Here is a 22,909-nt window from a genome sequence, read left to right on the forward strand (position 1 = left end):
TGTCCTGGGCCCTCGGGCTCACGTGGTCCCTTCTCTTCTTCCACTTCCACTGGGGTTCCAGGCCCCTTCCTATCGTCGGCGTATGGGCCACTCTTTCCAGAACAGGATACTAAGGAATAAGGGTGACCTCTGACCCTAAGCCATACACGGGTGGCTTGTGGCTTCCTCCTTGCTTTCTCCTGCATCACTCACTCTGGGGGCGGGGGAGGGGAGCCAGCTGCCATGGCGGGAGGACGCTCAAGCAGCCTTACAGAGAGGCCCCCGTCACGAGAAATAAGGCTCCTGCCAATGGCCTTGTGAGCGAGCCACCTTGACATGAATTCAGTCAAGGTGGTTGGGTCTGAGTCCTAAAGCAGCCTTGGGCTGCACGGTGGGGGTGGGGGGGATGGACACAAGGGTGAATGGTGTCCATGAGGTTTGGGTGTGCCATGCCGTGACCACAGAGGGAGGCCTGCGGCCAGCCCAAGACCTGGAGGGACCCAGGTCAGTGTCAGGCCTCGCGCGGTCCTCAGTGCCGACCAACAGCCGTGGCTGCTCCACAACACCTGCTGAAATACTAAGAAAGCCACCTTTGGTTCCATGATGGAATCTTTCATGCCAGGGCTGCTAAGCGTCACTTTTCACACCAGAAAGTGTGTCGGGGGGCTGAAGGAGCACATGGAGCCAGACTCAAACGTCAGCGCATTTCAAAGTCCTCGTTATCGGTTTTGAATTCCTGAACCAGTTGCAAGCGCACTGATTCACAAATGCAGCAACAGGTCCTGTCTTTCTCCTTGGGATGAAAGCATGGCCCCTCCCCACGGGGCCCCCAGCCTGCCTCCCGCTGGCGGCCGGGGCTCACCTGAGGGTGCCTGCCGACAGGTGCCCGTAGGAGCCACTGGCCGCTGAGCTGCTCCGGGAGTTGTTGATGTAGGCCACCAGCGAGTTGGGGGACGTCCGGATCATCCGCTGCAGGTCCAGGCTGGCATCCGAGAGTGGGGAGATAGACAGTGCCCGCTTGCGGCTCAGGCGGGGTGTCACCCGTGGGCTGGAGAAACGCGACACTGTGGGGACAGCCAACCCCAAGCGTCACTGTGCTTGTAGGGGCATAGAATCAGGGGAGCGGCACTGGGTGGTGGGGGACGGCGGGGAGAGCCTTTGAGGATGGTCTAATGAGAACTGCCGGGGGCTCTTGGGCAAGGGACCTAGCCTGTCTCAAACTCAGTTGGCTTCTCTGCAGAATGGAATGGACCCGCACACGGTGTGGTGAGGTTGGGAGAAACGCAGGTCAGTGCTTGGGTGAGGGAATATGCTCACTGAACATAAATTAGCGCCTTTACTATCAGTTTTGCAGAGAGAAGGGCTGGACTCAGCAACGCCCAAGGCATGGCAGCAAAGTACACAAACCATAAGCGTCGAACAGCTTGGTGGCCTCTCATGAAGCGAACCCACTTGTGACACTAGCACCAAGTCAAGAAACGGCGTGGCCGGCACCTTTCCAGACCCACCCCGAGGGCAGCCCCTATGCTGGGCTCCAGGAGTCGCCCGAGGCTTCGGAAACCTGTCACCTTCAGCACTCATGATGTGCAGGCATACCACCCCCTTGCGGAAGCTCTCACCCCTCACCCATACAGAACTGCGAGAAGGGGGGACAGCCTGCCCTGGATGGGGCTGCCTTCATCCTGGGGTCACACTCCATGGTTCCAGACTGCTCCTTCACACAGTCCCCGCCCCCAGTCAGGGTTCTGGGTCTTTCCTCTGGACAAACAGTGGCCTAGAAATGGTCTGACAGCATAACGGGGCAAGTCCCACATGCTGGTTTCTGCTCTGTCTAGACCCTCCCTGAGTCCTGGTTTCTTTTCCGTGAAGGGGTCTCCTGGTTCCAACCTCCGGCTGTGGTGAGGAGGAGAGTAGGTGATGTGTGTGAGCAGCACCTGCCCCACGGCAGGGGCGCCCAAATGCACGGCCGGGGCGCCCAAATGCACGGCCATGGTCCTGTGTTTCTGGATACCTGGTACTGACACCTCTTTCTGTGCCCCTTCAGGGGCCTCCTGGTTCCCTTTGGGCTGGAGGGGTTGTCTGGATACAGCTCTAGTATCCAGGGCTTGGCTGTTCCTAGGCTTATGCGGTCCTTCTTCCCTTCTGTCTGCTCAGACCTACTCGGACCTCACAGGTCCCCCTCCTCCAGGAAGGCAGCAGGCTACCCTGGCTGCAGGGTTGGTGTGTTGGTGCCTTGTCCCCACAGCTGTGGGGGCACCAAGGGCAGGGCTGATGGCCTGTGGATCTCTGAGCCCCCATCCCCAGTGCTGACCCGCCCCTGAGAAGGCTCAGGGCATGTTCAGCCTGTGTGAGGGCACAGCCTGTGACTACCACCTGCAGAAGCTTTAGCAGAGCTCCGGCCCCACCACCTCACGCCCTGGCACTCCCCCACCACCCCAACCCCTCCACTGCTGGGCCCTGGGGACACCCATGCCTGGCGCCCACCCAGCCGTTCGCCCTTGGCTGGCAAGCCCGGGAAGCCCCTTTCCTCCTGGGCCACTGGGATAAACACCCTCCGAGGCTGTGCAGAGGACAGATGAGGCCCCAGAATCTGTCTGAAAGGTAGCTCCAGCTCACTAGGGGTATCCTGCAGGGCTGAGCTCAGGGGGTACCCATCACCCACACAGCAGCAGAGCGGGAACCAGGGAACGCGGGAGTTGGCCTGATGCCTCCGCATCCTCCCCTCCTTCCCGACTGAGTCTGCCCCCAAAGCTGCCGACAGGTCCCCTTCCTCCCACCCTTTCCCAACTCCCTCCAGCCCACCACTAACCCTGGTCCTCCTTGAGCCCTTAGCTAATTGCTATGTGGATGGCACATTCCTCACTGCAGCCTGAGAGAGCTCTTTAATGTGGGAATCGAATCGTGTCCCTGTGCCCCCTTCTCCAGAGCTCCCCAGCGCTATTAGGAAAAAGGCCCAAATCCTCAGGGTGGCTTCTTGGCAGCTCTGTGGGTGTCCCCTGCCCCCGCCTCTTCAGCTTCATCCTGCCCACGTCCCAGGCTCTGCTCCAGCCACATTCCAGCTTCCCCCTCAGGTCACCTGCCTTTCCACATAGGGCTTTTGCACATGCAGATTCCTCTGCCTGAGGTGCTCTTCCCTCCTCTCTGTGCTCAGACCTCAGCGGGTTACCACCTTCCCAGGGAAAGCATCCTGACAGCCTCTGTTGGGAAGGTTCCCCCGGCCCAATCCAAACAGGTGTCCCATCGGCAAGCCCGCATCTGCTGGTGTGGTTTTCTGATGGCTTCTGGCTCTCCGGCCTTCAGGCACGAGGGCCTGGCGTCCTTCCCCCCTCACTCCACATGCACGCACGCACAGACAGCGGGCTCAGCGGTGAGCCCACGTGCGAGATGGTAACAGCTGAGCCACCCGCACAGGCATGCTGTGGTGAGGGAGAGCAGAATCACAGCCACAGAGAGTCAATATTTATGGACCGCCTGGAAGGTGCTAGATACTGTTCTAAGCACTCAAGTGTATTAACTTGTTTAATCTCTGAAGTATAAAATCGTGTAAAATTGCCCTAGAAGGAAGGGGCTGTTATTACTCTCATTTTATGAATGACAAAACAAGTGGCTTGCCCAAGGTCGTGCAGCCAGGGAAAGTACAAAAATGGACTGGAGGTCAGGTAGTTGGCCGCCAGACCACTCAGCACACCGCCTCTGCCCAGGGTGGGGAGGTGAGGCATCTTTTGGGGAAGGATGTCCTGGAGGGTTGGGGGCTGGGCTGGATAGACACACATACACACCATGTGGGGACGCACAGCTGCGCTAGCCAGCCACACCGAACCCGACACTTAGTGATTGCATTGGAGCCCAGGACTCAGCCCCCTGAGCCTCTCTTTGCCCATCCGTACAGTGGGGGCAGTGCAGCTTGGCTTGCTGGGTTATTGGGAGGACCACCCGGAGACCACGGAAGTGCCTAAAACCCAGCGGACCTTCTAAAATGAAACTGAGAGTTCACGTAGCTTCTTTAGGGGCTAGGAGCATGGTTTCGATGGGCAGGGTTAGCCTAATGCTAATGCTGCAGTAAAGGACAGCACGTCTAGAAAACACGATTGGGCCACACAGCAGCACACCCACGACTAAAGCATTCAGTCATCTGTCCATTTACTCGGGCTCCTTTAGGCTTCTCTGTTCTTATTTATTGAGTTCACTCCTTGTCAATCCTCACTTCGAAGGAAAATCAAAGATGCAAAAGTGAATCTTCCCAAAGATTCCAATTACTTACAGACTGAGTGGCAAATGGAGAAATATGAGGTGGGGGAAGATCTAACGTCATATAAAAGAAGAAATACACTTGTCTGTGTAAGACATTTTTTAAAAAAGATTTTGTGGCTAATATTTGGATACCCACCCTCTCCTGTGCCCCTAACAAGAGGAAACAGGCCAAATCTGACAGTGATATTCATCTCTGTTATACCCACCCCTCAAGGGAAATATGTTTATTAATGTGCCTCTTCCCTTGATAAATTACTAAACAGAAAGAAAATCCTGGCACTCGTTTCCTGTGGCTTCTCCGGTGATTTATGACTGGAGAAAGGCAGAGTCATGGCATCCATTCATCTGTGGATGAATCTGTGCTGATTTCTGTCAGCCGCCAAGTGACCGGACACCAGCCGGCCTTCACCTGGGCAGACGCCGCCCGATACGACCCACTCCTGTTGCCGTTGGCATCTGGACCCTGTTTCATCCACTAGGTCTTTCTTTTGCTCGTTCGTGTGTTAGTCCATTCCCCCATCAGGCCCCTGTCAGTGTTGAAAGCGTGCCAGGAGTAGGGCTGGTCACTACGGAGGCTGCAAGCAGGAAGGACCCTCAGCCCTGGTCTTCTGTGAAGCTCACTGTCCAGGGGAGTGATAAAAGTAGTAGTCACAGTACTAGGCCGTGTTCGCTAGGTGCCTGGGGTTGCCTTAGCTAAGTCCAGAGTGCCCAGGGACATTGCTGCTTTCCCGGGGGCAGCCGGGAAAGGCGGGAGATTTGAGAACAGGCCCTGGGCCGGCAGACCACGTTCTGACCGTGCCTGACTGCTCCGAACTGGGTGGCCTTGGGCGAGTCACTGGACCTCCCTGAGCCGGTTCCTCACCTGGAAGATGGGCCCAAAGGACCCACCTCAGGTCCTTTGGCTACTGCTACGGCTAGTGAGCAGCATACCACCCAAACTCCCGGTGGACATCCCGAGGACCCAGGAACCAGGGCTGAGGGCAGCAGGAGAGATGCAGGGACCAGTCTCCACAGGGCCTGGTCAGCGCAGGTGTGGCACCCGCAATGGAGAGAGCTGAGCCCCAGCCCTACACCCCAGGAGACTTTTCTGGGCCAGATGCTGTCCTGAGCATGGGGCTGGGACACACCTCCCCTGGGGACAGCAGGACCCAGCCTTGTGGCCTGGCTCGTGGGCTCTGAATCCTCACTGGTTCCGGAGCATTCCTGCATGTCCCTGCCCCAACCACTATCTTCTGGACTCAGCTGAGGAAATGCTCTAAGGAAACCCAGCTAGAGGACCTTAACCTGCCTTACACTGAGCTGTCCACAGCCCCCTCACCCCCTCTTACGGGGGAAGTGAGAACACCTAGGCTTTGGAGTCCAGAGGCTGACCATTTCCTAGTTCTGTGATGCAGACAAAGAAACTTCGGGCGCAGGGCCACAGGTTCCAGGCCTGTAGAGTGACTTCATAATGCTGGTCTCTCAGGACTGTGTGTGCAGGCTCACCAGACGAGCCATGTACACCGTTCAGCCTGGGCCTGCACCCACACGGCGGTCCTACCCCTCTGGGCCCTGCGGCCTGGTCTCCTCTGCCTCAGTCTCCCTCCCATCTGCAGGCTGGGCACGGCCTCCCTGCCCGACTGAGGCCTTTGACAGTCCCTCCAGCAGCTCCTGCTGCCTCTATGTGGTGTGATCAATGTAATTGGTTTCTGAAAACCCCCTTGGACCCACAGGCGGCATAAAGAACGGGCGTCAGAACGGAGGTGACATCCAAGTCAAATTAGTGTCAATATGACAATAAAATATACAGCTCGGAGGAAATATGGGCTGTAAACAGACAACATTTCAATCGGAAACATTTCAATCTTCTCAATGTGGTGGGAGGAAGGGGGGGTGAGGCTGTGGCAGCTACCATTCTGCTGTTAAATCACCAATATTCAACCGCATAAAACAAGAAGATTCCATTTTAAGGCCCTGGTGACAGCCAGCAAATCCCCCGCCCTCCAGAGAACCGGGAGGCAGAGTGATGGCCTTGGACTCCCTGACCGGTTATCCATTACCTCCCTGAGCGGCCTCACTTCCTACTCTTCCTGTTATCAATCAGCCTCCTTTAAAAACAGGAGGCAGCGGGCCTTCATCGACCACCGGGAGGCTGGGAAGCCCACGGCAAGGGAGGGACACGGGAGATGCCCTGGGTCCTGCCCACGGCCCGGCCCCGTGCCCTGGGAGGAGGGCAGGGCTTGCATCTGCACTCCAGCTAGAGCCCCATCAGAGTCCTCTCTCTCCCCCGGACTCTCCCCCACCCCCGTGGGGGTTTTCCTCAACGTAGGATGTGTACTCGACCCAGACGAGGTTATTTTAGGCCTGATGGAGACAGGGACGTGGATGTCTTCCTCATATATGATCAGGTTTCCCATATGAGAAAAAAAGTACCAGTTCTATTTTAAGATCTATTTATTTAACCCCCAAACGTGAGCGTATTAAAAATGTATTATTAAATAAAGAATCGTGCCAATGGCACTTGGCTCAGGTAAAAACGGTGGTGGTGGTTTGTCAGCGAGCAGGCAGGGGACACCTGCCCTGGTGGGTGTGGACCCAGGTGGCCTTCCTGCACCTTCTCTGCAGGTCGCTCACACAGTCCGGCAGACCTGGCCTCCACACCCCAGCTTGACATTCAAAGCCTCTGGAAAGTTCTTCCCTCTTGGAACGTGAAGGGAAGGAGCTGAGAAAGGAGGCTGGGGTGGCCTGGGGATCGATATTCTTTGTCCTGCCAAGGAGCACCCTGAGCGCATGACTTGGCATGCTATGCATCGCTGCATCCCTAGCACCTAGAACCATGCCTGGCACATAGGATGTGCTCAAGAAATACCTTCAGAATGAATGAGAGAGGGAGGAAGAGAGAGAAACACACAGAGAAGGAAGGGCTAGTCTCCTCAACTTCCCACACGCTGAGGGCCCCTACACCTGCACAGAGCTTACATGTCATAGCCATGTTTATGGGAGGCTTCCTAACATGAACACACTTGTCCTCAGAGAGTCTCAGGACCCTTCCACAGGTGGGCTCTGAGCTTGCACAAGTCTCTCTGGGAGAGTCTGAGCAAAAAGAAACTCGATGGGAAGGTCTCTCCCCAGACCCAGGCAGATGGGACGAGCAGAAAGCACCAGGGCTGGTGGGTTCTCCCTGCTCCCTAGTTTACAGGAGGGGAGAGGCTGGGGACAGCCCAGAGGCAGGCCTGGGCTATGAGCACTGGAGTCTCTTAGGGAGGCACGTGAACCGCACATCCACGTGGGCATCAGAGCCGAACAGAAATGCCTAAAACATTTGTAAAAGCAGAAGCAAACCTTCTGGTAGTAGTTCAAACCGGTTTGAAAAGAAAAACTGTATTAACTAATGACACATACAGGATATCATGTTGGACTACTCTTGATTTGCTTGGATCATAAGTGACTGGGACCAAAAGAAAAGAATCATCTCTCCCTGAAATCCTTCAGGGTTCAGAAAAATCCCCTAGCCCCACCCCATGCCTCAGCCTTCGAAACTGATCTGCTTGCTCGGGCCTACGATGGACGCTTCCCTCTGCACCCTGGAGCCAATCACGTTCCCGAGAGGAGAGGTGGAGAAAGGATCGTGGGTGGGTGTGATGAGTCCGACGTGAGCTGGACGCTCTCACGCCCACTGGTGAGCTCATCTCCCGTTGCTCCGGCTCAGCCCCAGATGGTGCCAAATGCTGAGCACCCCTGAGAACAAAGCGGCCGTGTTCCCAGCCACCTCCCGGGCTCCCTGCAAGCCAGCAGCTGCTTGCCCCAGCACAGTATCTTCCCCAATCAGTTTGCACCTTTCCATCCTAAGGTTTTTAATAAGTACCACTCACTCACTCAGTCACTCTGCAAACACGGAGGCCTGCTCCTTGGCAGCCAAGCTCCAGGACGTGGAGGGCTCTCCCGTTTGTTAACACGGAAGCAGCACCCAGCGGGAGGAAAGGACCGGAGCGTGAGCACTCAAGAGTGGATGTGGTTGAGCTGGGGCTGGATTTGGGTGCAGGGCCGAGCTGGGCAAGGCTGGAGGGAGCGGCATTGCAGGCAGAAGGTGCCAGGCCATTGTCCAGGTTGCTGCAGATCGAGCGGGGCGGTGGGAGGTGGTGTGCAAGGCGGGGGAGACAAGGCTGGAGGGGAAGGCCACTTAAGCCATGTTATAAAGCCTGAATCTTGCCCTGAAGGTGTTGGAAGCCATGGGGGCGCAGAATGGTGGAGGGGATGCAGGATCCCTGCTAGGCAGCTTGGAGGCTGAGGGAGCCTGAGCTGAACGGCAGTGCGGGGAGGGCGGCAAATCACAGGAAGCCTGGGAGGGTGGCGGGTTGACAAGTCAGATGTGGCAGACCTGGGGCTGGGACCAATGGGAGGCATGGGGCGGTGGCCAGGAGGAGTCATGGCGCTGGGTTAAGCACGGGGTGGACAGAGACAAAAGTCCTGCTGGATGGGAAGATGCGGAAGAAGGAAAAGACTACTCGAGGAAAGAGAATGGAACGAGTACTGATGAGTGGCTACTGCGCGCCAGGCATTGATCTTACTCAACAGTGTGTCTAGTTCAACCAGCACGCGGGGCTGGGAATCGCTGTCCGGACCCCATCCAGTGTCCCCACCACCTTGAGCCAGCTCCCACAGTGGGGACGCGTGAAGAGGTGACACTGGCCTAGACGTGCCTGAGGCTCACTACCCAAACTCCCTTCCCACGGCCACCCCTCGGGGCACCCCCGCTCCGGCGCGGCTGCTCTGGGCTGAGCTGGAACGCAACTGGTCCTGCAGGCCCTCCCCTGAGGTCACGGCTCTCGGGGCGTCAGACGTGTGGTGCTGCGGGGCTTGAAGCCCCAACTCACAGTCTGGGCAACTCACGTGCCCCCCGTTTGCTCCTCTGAGAGTAGAGATAGGAATTCCAGCCTCAGAAAGTGGCTGAGGGGAGTCACGGAAGAGAATGTATGGAAAGGCACAAGATAGAGATGGTTCTGACACATGCACACAGCAGGGGCTCACGTCTGCTCACTCGGCCTCTCCTGCCTTCGGGAGACACCTGCCTGACCAGACCCCTGGACTGTGGTTTCTCTGTGTCTGCCCACTGTTCCGCCGGCCTGGTGCCGGCCACCCGGAGGCCTTGTGGGGCAGGCCCTGCGTGGGAGGGTGCAACATTCGGACGTGGCTATTTGAGCACTATATGGTACTCGTTGTCTGGTTTCTAATTTGGACGAGTGGCATATACACACAGCTTCACCAGCCGCTGACACCTCACCCCACTCCCTATGGGGAGCAGCAGGGGGCTGTTGAGAGGAGGAGGGCATGTGCTCAGGGGGCCAGGCCTTCTCTCACACCCCACACTTGTGTGTGGCCCTGGACTGAACTCCATCCTGGGGAAGGCACAGGGGCAGGACAGACCAGGGAATCAGATTCCGACGGCAGCCCTCGGGGCATGACGAGGGTGACATGGGATGAGAGCCGGTGTTGGGAGGACCCCAGTGCTCTTCCCCCGTGGGGGAGAGGAAGAGAAGTCTCAGCGGGGTTCAGGAACCACGCGAGGTGGCTCTTGGACGTGCGAGGTGAGTAGGGCGGACAGACAAGAAGGATCCAGAGGAGGGGAGAGGAGGGAGAAGGCTTCTGGGGAGATGTCCCAGAGGAGAAAATCTCAGCCAGGCCCGAGGAAGGGAGGGGCTTGGCTCCGCCCTAGCCAGTAAGGTGGAGCTGCCGGGGCTGAGGTGGACAGGAAGTCCTGGGGGACACGGAAGGAGGCTGAGGGGCGCAGGGGCCCACCCTGAGCCATGTCACCTGGCAGGCATTGGGACTTCCCTCTGGAGCCCGTCGCCCCCCCCGCCGGCCCCCCTGCTCCAGCACAGGCCCGAGGGCTCCCTACCATCAGGGAGTGGGAAAGCCCTCCCAGGCAGGGATGGAGGATAAATCTGCCGAAGCCTCCTGCCCGCTCCTTGCTGGGGTCCTAGCTCCACCGCCTGGCCTGGATCCCTGGGTATCTCTGGGCCGGGCTCCAGCAACAGCAGGTGGAGTGGCGCTAACTGGGGGAGGCGGGCACTTAACCTTTCCTCCCCTCCTCCCTCCTCCAAGGTGGGGGGGGCTCCATGCTGTCCCCAGGGGCTCATGGTCAGGGGGCCACAGGCACCCCTGTGAAATAAGGGTAGTATCTGGTGGGAGGGGAAGCCTTGGTATATTATGGGCAACAAGAACTTTATCTACCCAGAACATTGGATCTCCCGCCTGCCCCCGGGCCCTGCCTGCAGCCTCCAGCTCCATCACTGACAACCATCCTCTGCTTGCTCAGGCCCAAGCCCCTGGTGTTGTCCCTGATGCCTTTCTTTCTTCCTAGCTCTTCATCCGGTCTGGGAACAAATCTTGTGGCTCTATCTAAAACGTGATCACTTCTCCCCACCTCTACTAACTGGACCTCCTGCTTCCGCCTTGCCCCTAAACCTACTCTCAGATCAGCAGACACGGTGGGATTCCTTTTAACAATAAGTCAGACCTCATTACTCCTCTGTCCAACCCCCTCCAGGGCCCCCATCATGCTCGAGCCAAACAAAATCCTACCAAGCCCCGACCAGCCTGCACGACCAGCCCTGGAATTCTGGCCGCACCCTACTCCTGTCCCTCACTCACTGCGTGCTGGGCACGCTGGCCTCCTGGGTTTTTCTGGAGCTCAGAGGGCACACTGCTGCCTCAGGCCCTTTGCACTTGCTATTTCCCCTGCCTGGATCCTTCTTCCCGCATATTTCTGTACTGCTCACCTCCTTCAATTCTTTGCTTGAATATCATTTTCCCAGGGAGGATTTCTCAATTTCTTCATTCACGACTGCACCCCCACTCCACCTGGGGTTTCCTACCCCATTCTTGGCTTTGTTTATCTCTCCCTATTGTGCTGTAAGTTCCATGAAGGCAGAGATGAGCGTGTTTTGTTCCCTAATCTGCAATTGCTAAAACGCGTCCTGGCCTGTGATGACTCACTAAGTATTTGTGGGAGTTGCTCAGACTCGGTCCCCTGTGGACAGCAGTCATGGCAGGGATCCCAGATCCCCCCTTCGGGCTCCTCACCCCCGAAAGGAGCAGCAAGCTCCCTCCTCAGCCCCCATCTCCCGTCCCGCTCCCTGGCCCCACCCGGGCCCAGCACTCACCATCCACTGGATTGAGGTAGTCGTGGAGATGGGGTGCACTGGCGGCACCCCCACTCTGCATCAGCAGGTCCCCGTAGGGTGCAGGGTGGCCCGCCATAAGGGTCATCTGGTGGTAATAGTCTGAGGGGTTGGTGCCTGGAGGGGGGAGGCCAAACAGTCCCCTCTCCTTGAGGTGCTCGTGGGCCACTGTGCGCAGGAGGGAGGGAAAGAGAGAGAAGCCGTCAGGATGTGGCCAAAAAAAAGAGAGAAACACGCACATGGCCTGAGTTGTGTACTCCCTCCACCCCCACCCCCCCAGTGCCTGCTGGTCGGTCCTCTGCCCCTGGGTCCCCTCCCCCCACTGAGCAGACAACGTGGGGGGAGTGCTCCTGCTGACGGGGAGCCAGAGCCCACAGGCCTCCGTTTCCTCAAAGCTGTAAACAAGCGCTCCCTCCTCCTCCTCCAGGCCCCGCAGGAGCCCAGAGCTGCACGCAGGAGCCCAGAGCTGCAGGCCGACAGGGTCCACAGGCCAGCAGAGTCTTCAAAGGAAAAGAAGACGCAAACAAAGGCGGGGTGGTGGTCGACAGTTGGGCCAGGTCAGTTTGGCCTGAGCATTCAAGGCGAGATCGTGGGGACCTGGCCAGATAAAGCTCCCGGCCTGGCCTGCAGCTGCAGAACCCGGGGCTGTCCGCCTCCAACCCTGCACCCGGCCCTGCCCCTGCCCAGGCTCGGCCAGGAGGCAGGGAGGATGAACTCCGGGGCCCCCGGAGGAGGCCTGGCACTCGAGGGTGGGGCTTGGAACCCAGCAAACCCATCAGAGGCCTGGCTTTTACCAGTGGTGCAAAATTGGGAAGGGGCTCAGTTTTCCATCCATAAAATGGGGGGAATAATACTCACTACTCAAGTTTCTATGAGAAATGAGAGTGACAGCCAGCATCATGCTGAGCACTTGCTGGGCGAGGGACTCACATTCATTCTCAGGGTCACTATCCCCACACACTGTGAGCAGAGGGCCACCATTACCATCCCCCACTGGCAGATGAGGACTCTGGCGCTCTCTGCTATTAGTCTTGGCAAATAGCAAAGATCTCACACGCGCTGGGCAGAGAGAAGCCAGTCAATGCGAGCAGCCACCCCTCTCCTTCTCCTCCCCTTGCCCTTCCCCTTCTCCTGCCGCATCCGCTAGAGAGAGGCCTGGCCTGCAGCCAGGGTGATGCCCCACCCTGCCTGCCCTGTCCATGCCTGAAATGCCCTCCTGTCCCCCTGCTCCCTGAAGCCTTCCCTGGAGGGCCCGTTTGTCCTCAGAGTACACAACGGTCTGGCAGACACGGCCTCTGATGGCTGAGGAACTTTCTGGGCCTCATGTGGGCAGGGAGCTGGGGCTGGCACAGCTGTGGCCTGAGCCTGACATGCCGTCTCTAGCCACCTGGGGGCTTGGTTCGGGGCCAGCGAGGACTCCGGGTATCAGGTATCAGGTCCATCCCCTGCAAAGGTCAGGGCCTTGCAAATTAGCCAAGTGCCCTCTGGTGCTGAACCCGTGTCCGCTATGTCAAGGGGCTGGGGCTAGGATACTGTGGTGGAGAGAGGAGCCCGAGCGATGTTTCTGCAGAAATCAGGCATAGAATCAGTGCTCCACGAATGGAAGTCTCTTCTTCAAGGGCAGCCCGGTCTCACCGCTTAGCTCTTCACGGGCTACGCCGCTGTCAGCTCAAACTACAGTGTCCTTGTCTTTTCTAGAGACATCTCTCAGGGCCCTTGACCCCCGCCTCGGGAGGACTGCCACGTCCCACGTAGGAACCCCGTCATCATGCGTATCAGTTTCCTTGGGCTGCTATGACGAGTGAGGACAGACGTGGAGCCAGCTGCTGTTCAAACAACAGAATTTCATTCTCTCACAGTCTGGGGGCCACACATACGGCATCAAGGTATCACAGGGCCAAGCTCCCTCCAGAGGCTCTAGGGGATCATCGGTCCTGTGCTCCTTCCAGCGGCTGGGGGTTGCCAGCTTCCTCGGCCTATGGCCACATCACTCTTATCTTTGCACAGTTCTCTCCTCTATGTCTCTTGTGAGGACACTTATTGTTGTATTTAAGGCCCGTGCGGACATTTCCGGATGATCTCCTCACTTCAAAATCCCCAACTAAATCACATCTGCAAAGGCCTTCTTTTTTCAAACGAGGCCACATTCTCAGGTTCGGGGGATTAGGGCGTGGACACATCTCTCCCGGGGGGAAGGCAGCCTCCAGCCCACGACACCACGTGCGAGCTTCAAGGCCAGGACAGTATGTGGATCCTGGCCTGCATCCACACACTTTGGGCCAGTCCGACGCTGGCTGGGTCATCAGGAGATGACGTGCAGAAACCCAGGCCCACTTTCCGGAGTCGGTGGCTCAGTGTGGAGGCGGCGTGACCCTTCAGGGCACCCTCACTCAGCCAAGGCCACTCAGAAAACCCACACAGATTTCAGGACGACGAGCCCGATGCCTCAGGGAGATTTTCTGTCCATTCGGAGGCCAGAGTCCTTTTCCTTGTGAAACTCCAACCTGAGCCTCTCAGGTCCAGGACTCGGCTCCAGCTCCTGGTCATAGCCACGAAGTGGGGGAGGGCACATTCCCCCTGGTGAGGACCGGAGGTGGTGACAAGGGACCCACTTGGATCATGTTTCCTGGAGCCTCTGCCCATGGGCTCAGGAGTGCAAATGTCTTCTAGAAGTGCCTGGACCAAGAGGCACAATTTCAGTGGACAGATTGAGAAGGTGCCCCCTGGCTGCTTTTGAACATTGCACTAGAAAGTGGCTATAGGGCACCGTGGGGGGTGGCATGGGACGGTGGGGTGGGAGCATTTCCCGGGAAGACAGGATGGGCACGGCCAGCTCCCGAATGCACTCACTACCGTCCAGTGCGAGTATGTTCGCATGTGTGTATCAGTGAGTGGGGATGGGGCTGGAAGTATTAAATTTTTTTTGACGTATTAAATTTTAGACCTGAAAACCCTATTTGTATTAAGTGACCTGCCCTTTCTTGTCGCAAATTAACTGGATTGGGGTGACCATCTGATCTTTGAGCTGGGCCAATCAATTCTCTCTCAAGCATCTGAGCCGAGAGACACAAGTGAGCCCCCGGTGCTCATCCGTGGAGCCTTGGGGTGCCATTTGGAGGCCACGTATTGACCTACAAGGGGCACATAAAGCAGATGCAGGCAGAAACCAGCCCGGCTCTGCCTTCCCGCTGCTCTGGGGGCCCAGGCGACACCTCGATCCAACACCCCCTTTACTTAACCAGAAGCAGATTTGGGTTTATTGCGACCAAAGAATTCTCACCTAAGCTAAGGCCTACATGAATAAACATACCTTATCGTTATTATTATATATAATTTGCATGCAAAAGGGTGCTTCCGAACAGCTCTTTAATGAGCACAAAAACCAATGTTCTGCGGATCCTCTTGGCTCTCCCCATTCATTTATGGAAAAACCCGTTGTTCAGGGTGGTGGGGATGAATGTCAACTTGCTCACTATCCCGGGGGACGGGGGGCTGGGGAGTCAACAGTGTTAAAGTTAGCGGCACGATTCCCCCAGCACCCCAAGCTCTACTCACCATCAGCGGGGCTGAGACCCCGGGCTGCAGAGATCGCGGGGAGCGTGGGGCTGCTGTGCATGGCACGGAGGTAATGCTCCATGTGGGGGCTCACGTATGGGTGGGGGGCGTTGAAGGGGGACTCCCCAGGGCCGGCGGGGTGTGGGGAAAGCCGGATCAATGAGATGTCGGAGATAACAGGGCTGCCACTCAGGGCAGGAGGCCTGCAGAGACAAAGGAGCGGGGTCAGAAGGCATGGCCTGTTGCAGAAGGACGTGCGTTCGGGGAGCCCTGCTGAGCAGTGGACGCGGGCACCCTTCATGCGTCTGAATTCTCATACGTTAGCCAGTGCACGCAGGCTGAAGGCGCCTACAGGCTGCTGGGGCCGCCCGCTGGTCTGGTGTTGGCGATGAAGTGTTCGGCACACACGGTCGGACTTGCGGGACCACGGGCTCAGTGGGCCACATGCATGTGCCGAGCTTTCCCAGGGTCGGCGCAAGCTGGACAAATGGCAGCGACACAAATCTTTGTTAAATGAACAGAGGCATGCCTTCTACATGAATGAAAAACAGAAAACACTAGTACCAGGGCCAGATGCAAAGAGCTCGTACTCCTAACAGAATGGAGAGAATGAGAGGGGTCGGGAGAGGCCTCGAAAGTAGAGAATTGGGGGTTTAGTTGGACAGTCGCCGCTGTGGACTGGCTGGGAAGGAACAGAGCAGGATTCAAGAAGAGCTCTCAAATGATGAGCTGTAACTAAAATTCTAGAATATCCCTTTAGCTCTCCTTACATGGAATTCCTTTTGATGCTAACAGAGCCTGCCTTCTCAGATGCCCACCAGTGGTCAGGCATGCACCTGGCCTGGTCCCTGTGGCCCGAGCCGGCACGGCTGCGGCCCACCCCCATGTGCCCTGCTCAGCCTTCAAGGGGGCACCGGCTCCAGTCAGCACAACGATGGGGCCTTTACACTAGGCCTGCCCACTCGGAGTCTCCAAGCAGCTGTTAGCATGTTAGCGCCAGAGTATTCTGAGGTCATCTACCCCCAAACCTGCCCATCAGAGAAAAATCAGGCTTTAGAGGAGACGTAGCTATGAAACCACAGCTAAGTCACTGGGGACCAGATTCACCAAGATATAATTTTCATTTTTCAGAAAACGGGGTCTCTCTGTGATCCGATGTAGTGCCAAGAAAGGAGTTTCAGACAAACCTGCATTAGGATCTCAGCCATTACCAGCTCAGTCACGCTGAGCAGGCCATTTAACCTCTGCGAGTCTCAGTTTCTTCAACTGTAAAACGGAGATAATAGTGCCTTTTTCCTGGGGCTTCCTTGAGGAGGAAAGTCCCCCAAATGGTGCATGAGACACAGCGGTCCGTTAATAGCCCAGAGCTCTTATTACAGCATTAGCGACATACTTGGTGGGCAAAACCCAGATGTGCTCGGGAGGCCCTCCACACCGCCCCACGGGAGTGACCTTGGATGTGGGCAAGGGCAGCGTTAGACTACTTCAGAGCGGGGATGGTTTGTCCACCAGCTGGAGGAACCAGAGAGCATTACTGCTTATGTGGGAGAGTGCTCGAAACACGTGCCCACCACACGGGGCATGCCAGAACCCAAACAGGTGACATCCAGATGTCTCTACATCTGGGTTTCACAAACTCTCCGCTCAGAGGATGTGAGCATTCTGCTACATTTCTTTCTCGCTTTTGCAGATGTGATTGCAATGGGCTTGCAGATCCAACAAGCCGGCCACGCCGCTCTTCCACACTGCTGTGCTTTTGCACACGCGGAGTCTTGGGCTCGAGGGCCTTCCCGCGTCCTCTACCTTGTCAGGCAAACCCCTTCTCCGCCCTGTAAGCCCAGGGGAGGGAGCGGCTTTGGTGACACCTTCCCTAAAGCCCCTTGTCCTGGCACAAGCTCTCGGCGCCTTCCTCCCTGCTACCTCTGGGAGGTGCCTGCTTCTGGTCTGAGGTTGACGGGTCCATCTCCCAGGTAACTGGGTTCTGTCTGAGGTACCTCTACACGCTACCACCTGGCAGGTAGTGAACTAGAATCCCTCAGAGGGATTTTCAAAAGCAGTGATGGCCACACGTCTGTTTCCGGCCACTGAGCTTGGCAGAAGGGAGTCTTTGGGATAAGTCATGCATCATAGCCCCAAGCTGCTCTCACTCACAGGCTGCCTTCCAAGGCCAGCCCACCTGAGAGGGAACTGCATTCAGGGCAAGGGGCTTCAGGGACGGCTTCGCTCTAGGCAGGGGCGCTATGTGTCTCAGGGTAGGTGAGGGGGAACAGAACCAGACTAATTCACCTACTCACCAAGGGTCTGTCTCGCTGCCTCGGGCATGCTGACCGGGGCAGGATGGACACTCGTGTTCCTGCAACAGGACAGGTGTTCTATGAAGACAATACTCGGAGAATAACACCCATGGGCTGGGCCTGTGGGGCAGGGAGTCTGTTTGACTCCTGGGCACAGATCTGGGGTTGAAGGTAAAACTTCCAGGAGGCTGAGCATACTTCAGTAACACAGATTGTTCTGGAGAACAGCATGAGGCACCTCTTGTCCTCAGACCCCTTAGTCGTCCCCTGAACCCTTGAGGCAGGGCGGGTTCCCAGGGCCTACAGGACACTGGCCAGGGTTGTGGTCACTGAAGCCAGGGGCCCTAAGCGGCCTGCCCAAGCTTGTCTGGCACCAGGGTCTCCCTGTAGGGCACATTGATAACAGCTGAGCCTCCTGAGACAAACCAGTGACTACATGGGGAGTTAAAGGAACATATTTAGGGCACACAGAAGCCCTGGTATGTCCAAGGGGACATACCCTTTCCACTGGCCAGATGAGTATCCAAAGCAGGAGGCTGGAGACGTGTTGTCATGGCAACCAAGCACACCACCACGGGGGCTGCCCTGGCCGGGGCTGGACTCCAACCCAACCTAGCAGTTGGGCCTGGAGGTCCCCACATGGAGGAACTGGGACGTTTGTCTTCATACCTCAGTTATCACCCTTCAGGGGACAGTGAACTCTGCGGCTCTCTTCCCAACACAGGTCACCAGGGGAACAGGGAGCTCATTCTTCCAGCGCACCCCGGGCCCCGTCTCAGACCCTGGGCTCAGAGGGGAGCCTCCGGAGCTCCCGGCAGGGGCGCCCAGCTGGCCACCAAGGAAGCATGGGCTGTGTGTCCATCTGGAAGATTTGTGAAAACTCTGACACCAACAATCTCCCAGGAGGACTCAGGGTCCAGAGAGGGAAGTCGCCCCTCCAGGCTGTGTGGCCAGAGAGAGACACAGGCCAAGACTCAACCGGAGTCTGCCTCATTCCCCGGCTGGTGCTCCCCTCATCCCAGGGGCTGCCCCACCCCCACAGAGAACAGTGCGAAAGCCTCCCTGCTTCCCTGGGCACGGAGCTGGGAAAGGCCACCGCCTCCTGACCAAAGCAGGTTCGATAGGGTTCGCTGGTGAGACAGGCCAGCTCCCAGGGTTGATTAAGAGTACACAGAACAGCCCCTTGCTCTTCCCAGTGCCACGAATGCTGTCACTGCTAGGCCTGGGAGCTGTGGCAGCGAGGCCGGCAGAGTCTGTCATGGAGGCACAACCAAATGCTCTTCTTTCACAAGCAGAGCAGGCCTGGATTCTGGAGGCCATATGGGGGGGACCCAGGGCCCAGAAGCAGTGGGGCAGGGCTGGCATCTGGGCACCGCCTGTGCCTTCGAAAGCACCGGTTCTCCCGCGAACCCTGATCTTTCCCACCTAAGCTGGGTGGCCTCGGTCAGCATGCTGCCCCTCTCTGGTGCCTCCCGGGGTGGGGCACATGCAAGGAGTTAGCGAGCATTAACCCCCTTCCCTTCCCTTCTCTACAACAAGTCAACTCGGGGGTGGAGTATCTACTGACCTGGACACCGAGTACCCAGGACAACAGGAGCTTCAGCCAACACAGCCGTGGATGACTATCCAGACACCTCCTCCGGGAAGGCTAATCTCAATAAAAAAGTCACCAAGAAGGTGCTTCATGCCCATTTTACAGATGAGGACACAGCCTGTGAGGCTAGGTCCCTCTTTGCCCAAGAGCACTTAGAAGGTAGTGGGACCACCACCGACCCAGGTGGGTCTGGGCCCCAGCCTATGCTGTGCCTGCCCCCATGCCCCCGGGCAGAGAAATGGGTGCTCCTGATGACTGTGGTTTCCTATGAGCAGGGCTCGGCGGGGGTGCAGGGTCAGGCAAGGGCAACACCTGAGAGCAGAACAGCTTTCTCCCCACTCTGTTTCAGCTTCCTTTTCTGTCTTCCTTTCCACTCCTGCTCCATCACCGCACATAAGCCAATCCAGCCCTCAGGAGGGAGTTGGAAGCTCTCCCTCCCACTGTGTTGTCAATGACTGATAAGGATCCAGGGGGCACAAATGTTCCAAGAGGTTATCATTTTGACAGACCAAACCAAGCAAAAGGAATGAATCTAAAATGGCAGAATTCCAAGCATCGTTAATACACGTGGGGGAGCAGGGAGCTCCCCAGGAGCCCCGACCATCACACGAACTCTGCCAACGTTCAAGACAGGTCCTTCTGGGAACAGGGCTCCGCTTGGGCCCATCCTAGGGCCCAGCTGAAAGTTCCATGCATGCTGGGTGCTGCCGGTGCTGGTCAGCTGACCCCAGGAAAGATGTCTGCTGCTGAAATCTGAGCCAGCACTTCAGGCTGATCCCCAGGTACCCCTTCCCGTTCTTCTTGCCTGTCCACACCATAGGCCGTGGGTGCCCAACCCAGGTCTCGGCCGTGGCCTGTCCTGGCCTTGAATTCTGGCAACTGGGCAGAGACTCGAGGAGGTAGCCTTGAGGGTGAGAGGAGGGGACAACTGCGTGAGTTCATTTTAATAGATGCTCACGTTCTCCTCTGGCGTATCATGCATGCACACTCACACACCTGCCGGCTGCCATCAACTGGACTGGCCAAGCCAGCCTTGCTACCGACAGCTTCCCTTGTTCGTTACCCTTATGCATTGCTTTCTCCCCTGAGGTCCGACTCTGAGCTCATCTGAGCCTGATTCTACCATCCTTGGTCTGTTGGTTCATATTCCTGACAAAGTCGTCCTGGGCACTTGCTCTGGGCCCAGGACCTATATGGAGCTCGGAGCCCAGAAGTAAGAGGCAGACCCACAGGTCAGGTAAGCATCGGACAGTTTGATAAAGGTCCCGGCAGAGGAAAAAAAATGATCTAACTCTGCATGTAAGCATAAAGGAAGGCTTCTCAGAGGAGGTGACATTTGGGCTGGGTTCTGAAGGATCAATAGGAGTTTGTGTGAAACTGCATGACACTAAGAAAGGAAAGCAGCATGCACAAAGAAAGGCTGCTGTATAAGGATATATGTGTGCAAAGGCTATGCCTGGATGGGGGAGCAGAGCACTTGGGGCTGGGTCTATATTGGACCCACTTCATTTCTTCTTCTCCAGGGGCTAGGGACCATGTGACCTGAGCCCAGCTGATCAGCGCATTCCATGTTCCTGGGTACTGTGATCATTTCATAGATGGGTATATGCCTGAGACAGCAGCTTTGGCTGGACTCTTTGGGGAAGAAGGGTTCTCTGTCCACACAAGTTGCTATGCAGGTAGGATGCAAGCCTGGAGCTTCCGGGGACCATAAGGGAAGAGGCCAAGACTGAAGATGATACACAGAGTGTCAGAGCTGGAAGATGTGGGCTCCAGTTCTTGAATTGAGCCCTAGTACAGACCCAGCTTCACCAGAAGCTAGTTGCGTTGGCCTTTTCAGTCATCTGAGCCAATACACTTGTTTGTTTGAGCTGAGTTTTTCTATCATAGGCAACTGCCAAGGCAAACCTTAACAAACACAGCCCCTCCCTGCCCAGAGCGATCCAGGGCCCAGCATTCTGCAAGGCAGATCGGAGCCATCGTTCCTGGGGCCTGCCCATGTCCCCGCCCACAGGACTGAAGGAGAGGGTCCAGATGACCTGCCCGGGGCCGCTGAGGCTGCTGAGGGCAGCTGTGGGGGCCCTTCCACGTGTGGGCGTGAGGCAGAAGCAGGGGGCTCTGGGTAAGAGGAATGGCCACCCGTCTCCACGTGTGCAGGTGTGTGCGCGCGTGTGCACGTGCACACACGTTGGGGACGAACAGCAGTGGCCTGTGGCGGGGCCCAGCTTCCTGGGCAGTCGAGGGCTCCCGCGCTTCCTCCCAATACGGGCGCTGTCGCATGGCCGGGCCAGCGTCCTCCTCCCCGAAGGCTGCAGGCAGGGCCACGAAAGGGCCTCTCCAGAGCAGCGTCTTTCCTCGACCCTTTTCCCCTCGCTTCCCTATCGGGAGGGGGGCCTGGCCCAGCCCCTGGGCAAGATTTCAGGGCCAGGCCCAAAGACCAGGATGGTAGGCAGGGGGAGAGAGGACAGAGAGAATGGGCCGAGCCAGCGGCGACCTCACTGGCCGGTGGCTGTTCCGGGTTCACGCGCCGCTTCGGTGGGGAAGCTGCGGCCCCCGGGGTGGTCAGCCTCCACTGGACGCTGACGGCATGCAGCACACGCAACTCTGCAAGGCAGGTTTCAGTGCAGAGGGAAACGGCGGTGCAAGGCTGTAAGCGAGACTTGCCCAAGGCTGCAGAGCTCTAAGTGGCAGCAAGGAACGGAAGCTGGCCTTTTTGCCCCAACCAGGGCAGGCACGGCGCTTGGACATCGCCCGCGTTTCACCCAAAGGCAAGCTTCTGCCTCCGCTGTCTCTGCCCTCGACAGGGTCAGCTCGGTGTCCTTTGCGGACATCCCCTCCGCTGGCCCTCCTGCCCACCCTAGCTGGGGTGGGGTACAGGCCGAAGGGGGCCGCTCACACCTGCAGCCGGAGCCTGGGCTTCCTGGGTCTGAATGATGGCTCTGTCACTTACGGCGGTGCTCTCTGCTTGGAGCCTCTGCATCCTGGCCTGCGGGATGGGGCGGTGGAGCCTGCCTGAGGGTGGTGGTGGGACGGCATGGGCTCCGTGCGGAGTGCAGCCCCGGGTGCCCGGTAGATGCCCACCTGGTGCTCCCCATGTCCTTTCCAGATTTAATGGATAAGCAAAGGGAAGACTTGCAGAGTGTGGAGTGGACCCAGCCCAATCTTTCAACATCAGGTCCTGGCCCCTTCCTCAAATGCTGGCTCAAGATTTCTGGACGCAGATGAAAGGCAAAGCCATGGCCATGAGAACCTCACACGGCCACATGTGGCTCAGCACCAAAATGGCTGGGCCCGAGCCAGCATGCCTGCACCCTCGGCTATGGGCGCCATCCCGGGGAGCTGGTAGGATGGGGATGTGGCCTTTGAGGGTGTATGGCTCCCGCAGGGCTGGAAAGGTAAGACTCTGCTTGACAGGAGGAGCAGGGAGGGCATCTGACCCCCAGTGCAGCCTGAGCCAGGGCGCAGGGGCAGGAACCAATGCGCTCCTTACTGTGGCGAGAGGCGGGGAGGAAGTGCAGAAATGGGGCCCCGGTACCCCACCCATGGTGCTGTTTGTAGAGGCAGAACAATGCAGAGCTGAGGGGTGCTGACTCATCCAGACTCAGCATGAGCCACTGGGGCAGACTCTCCCACCTCGGGGGCCAGGAGCCAGAAGGAAGGACCCTTGGCAACCCAGAGAGGCTCCTGATGGCTTTGTTCCAAGACCTTCTGTGCAGGTCAGTCGGGCCGGAAACGGGCAGGAATGGACACTTTGCATCCCATTTCACAGACAGCACTACTGAGACCCAAAGCAGCAAGGGCACAGCGATGGTGAGCTCGGTGGCACAGCTGGACTGAGCCTGGGACCCCGTGTTATCATGGCCTGCTCTAGGGGCCTTTGCTGAGGATGAGAAAGGGGGGCTCCAGTCACTCAGGGCTGCAGGCCTACAAACTCCAGCTCGGACCTGCTTCTTGGGGTGACCGAAGGCCTCAGTGGCACTAGGAGAGATCCTGTGTAGTCATGCATCTGCCTCTCTCACACACTGTATGCCACCTCATGGCTTCCGCTCCGGTTCTGGGCAGGTGCCACACCCGCT

General features: G+C 57.7%; 1 protein-coding gene across 1 annotated transcript in view; it reads right to left on the minus strand.

The window, feature by feature from the left end:
- GLI2 (GLI family zinc finger 2) overlaps nt 1-22,909 on the minus strand; it is a 251,180-nt gene that overhangs the window by 24,485 nt on the left and 203,786 nt on the right. Inside the window, exons 5-7 of the mRNA XM_035726928.1 lie at nt 14,946-15,148; nt 11,373-11,558; nt 842-1,043 (exon numbers count right to left, since the gene is read on the minus strand). Coding sequence (XP_035582821.1) covers nt 842-1,043; nt 11,373-11,558; nt 14,946-15,148 — 591 coding nt within the window. The remainder of the gene's footprint in view (nt 1-841; nt 1,044-11,372; nt 11,559-14,945; nt 15,149-22,909) is intronic.

The sequence above is a fragment of the Zalophus californianus genome, chromosome 3, assembly GCF_009762305.2.
Source record: "Zalophus californianus isolate mZalCal1 chromosome 3, mZalCal1.pri.v2, whole genome shotgun sequence".
In the NCBI taxonomy this organism is placed as follows: Eukaryota; Metazoa; Chordata; class Mammalia; order Carnivora; family Otariidae; genus Zalophus; species Zalophus californianus.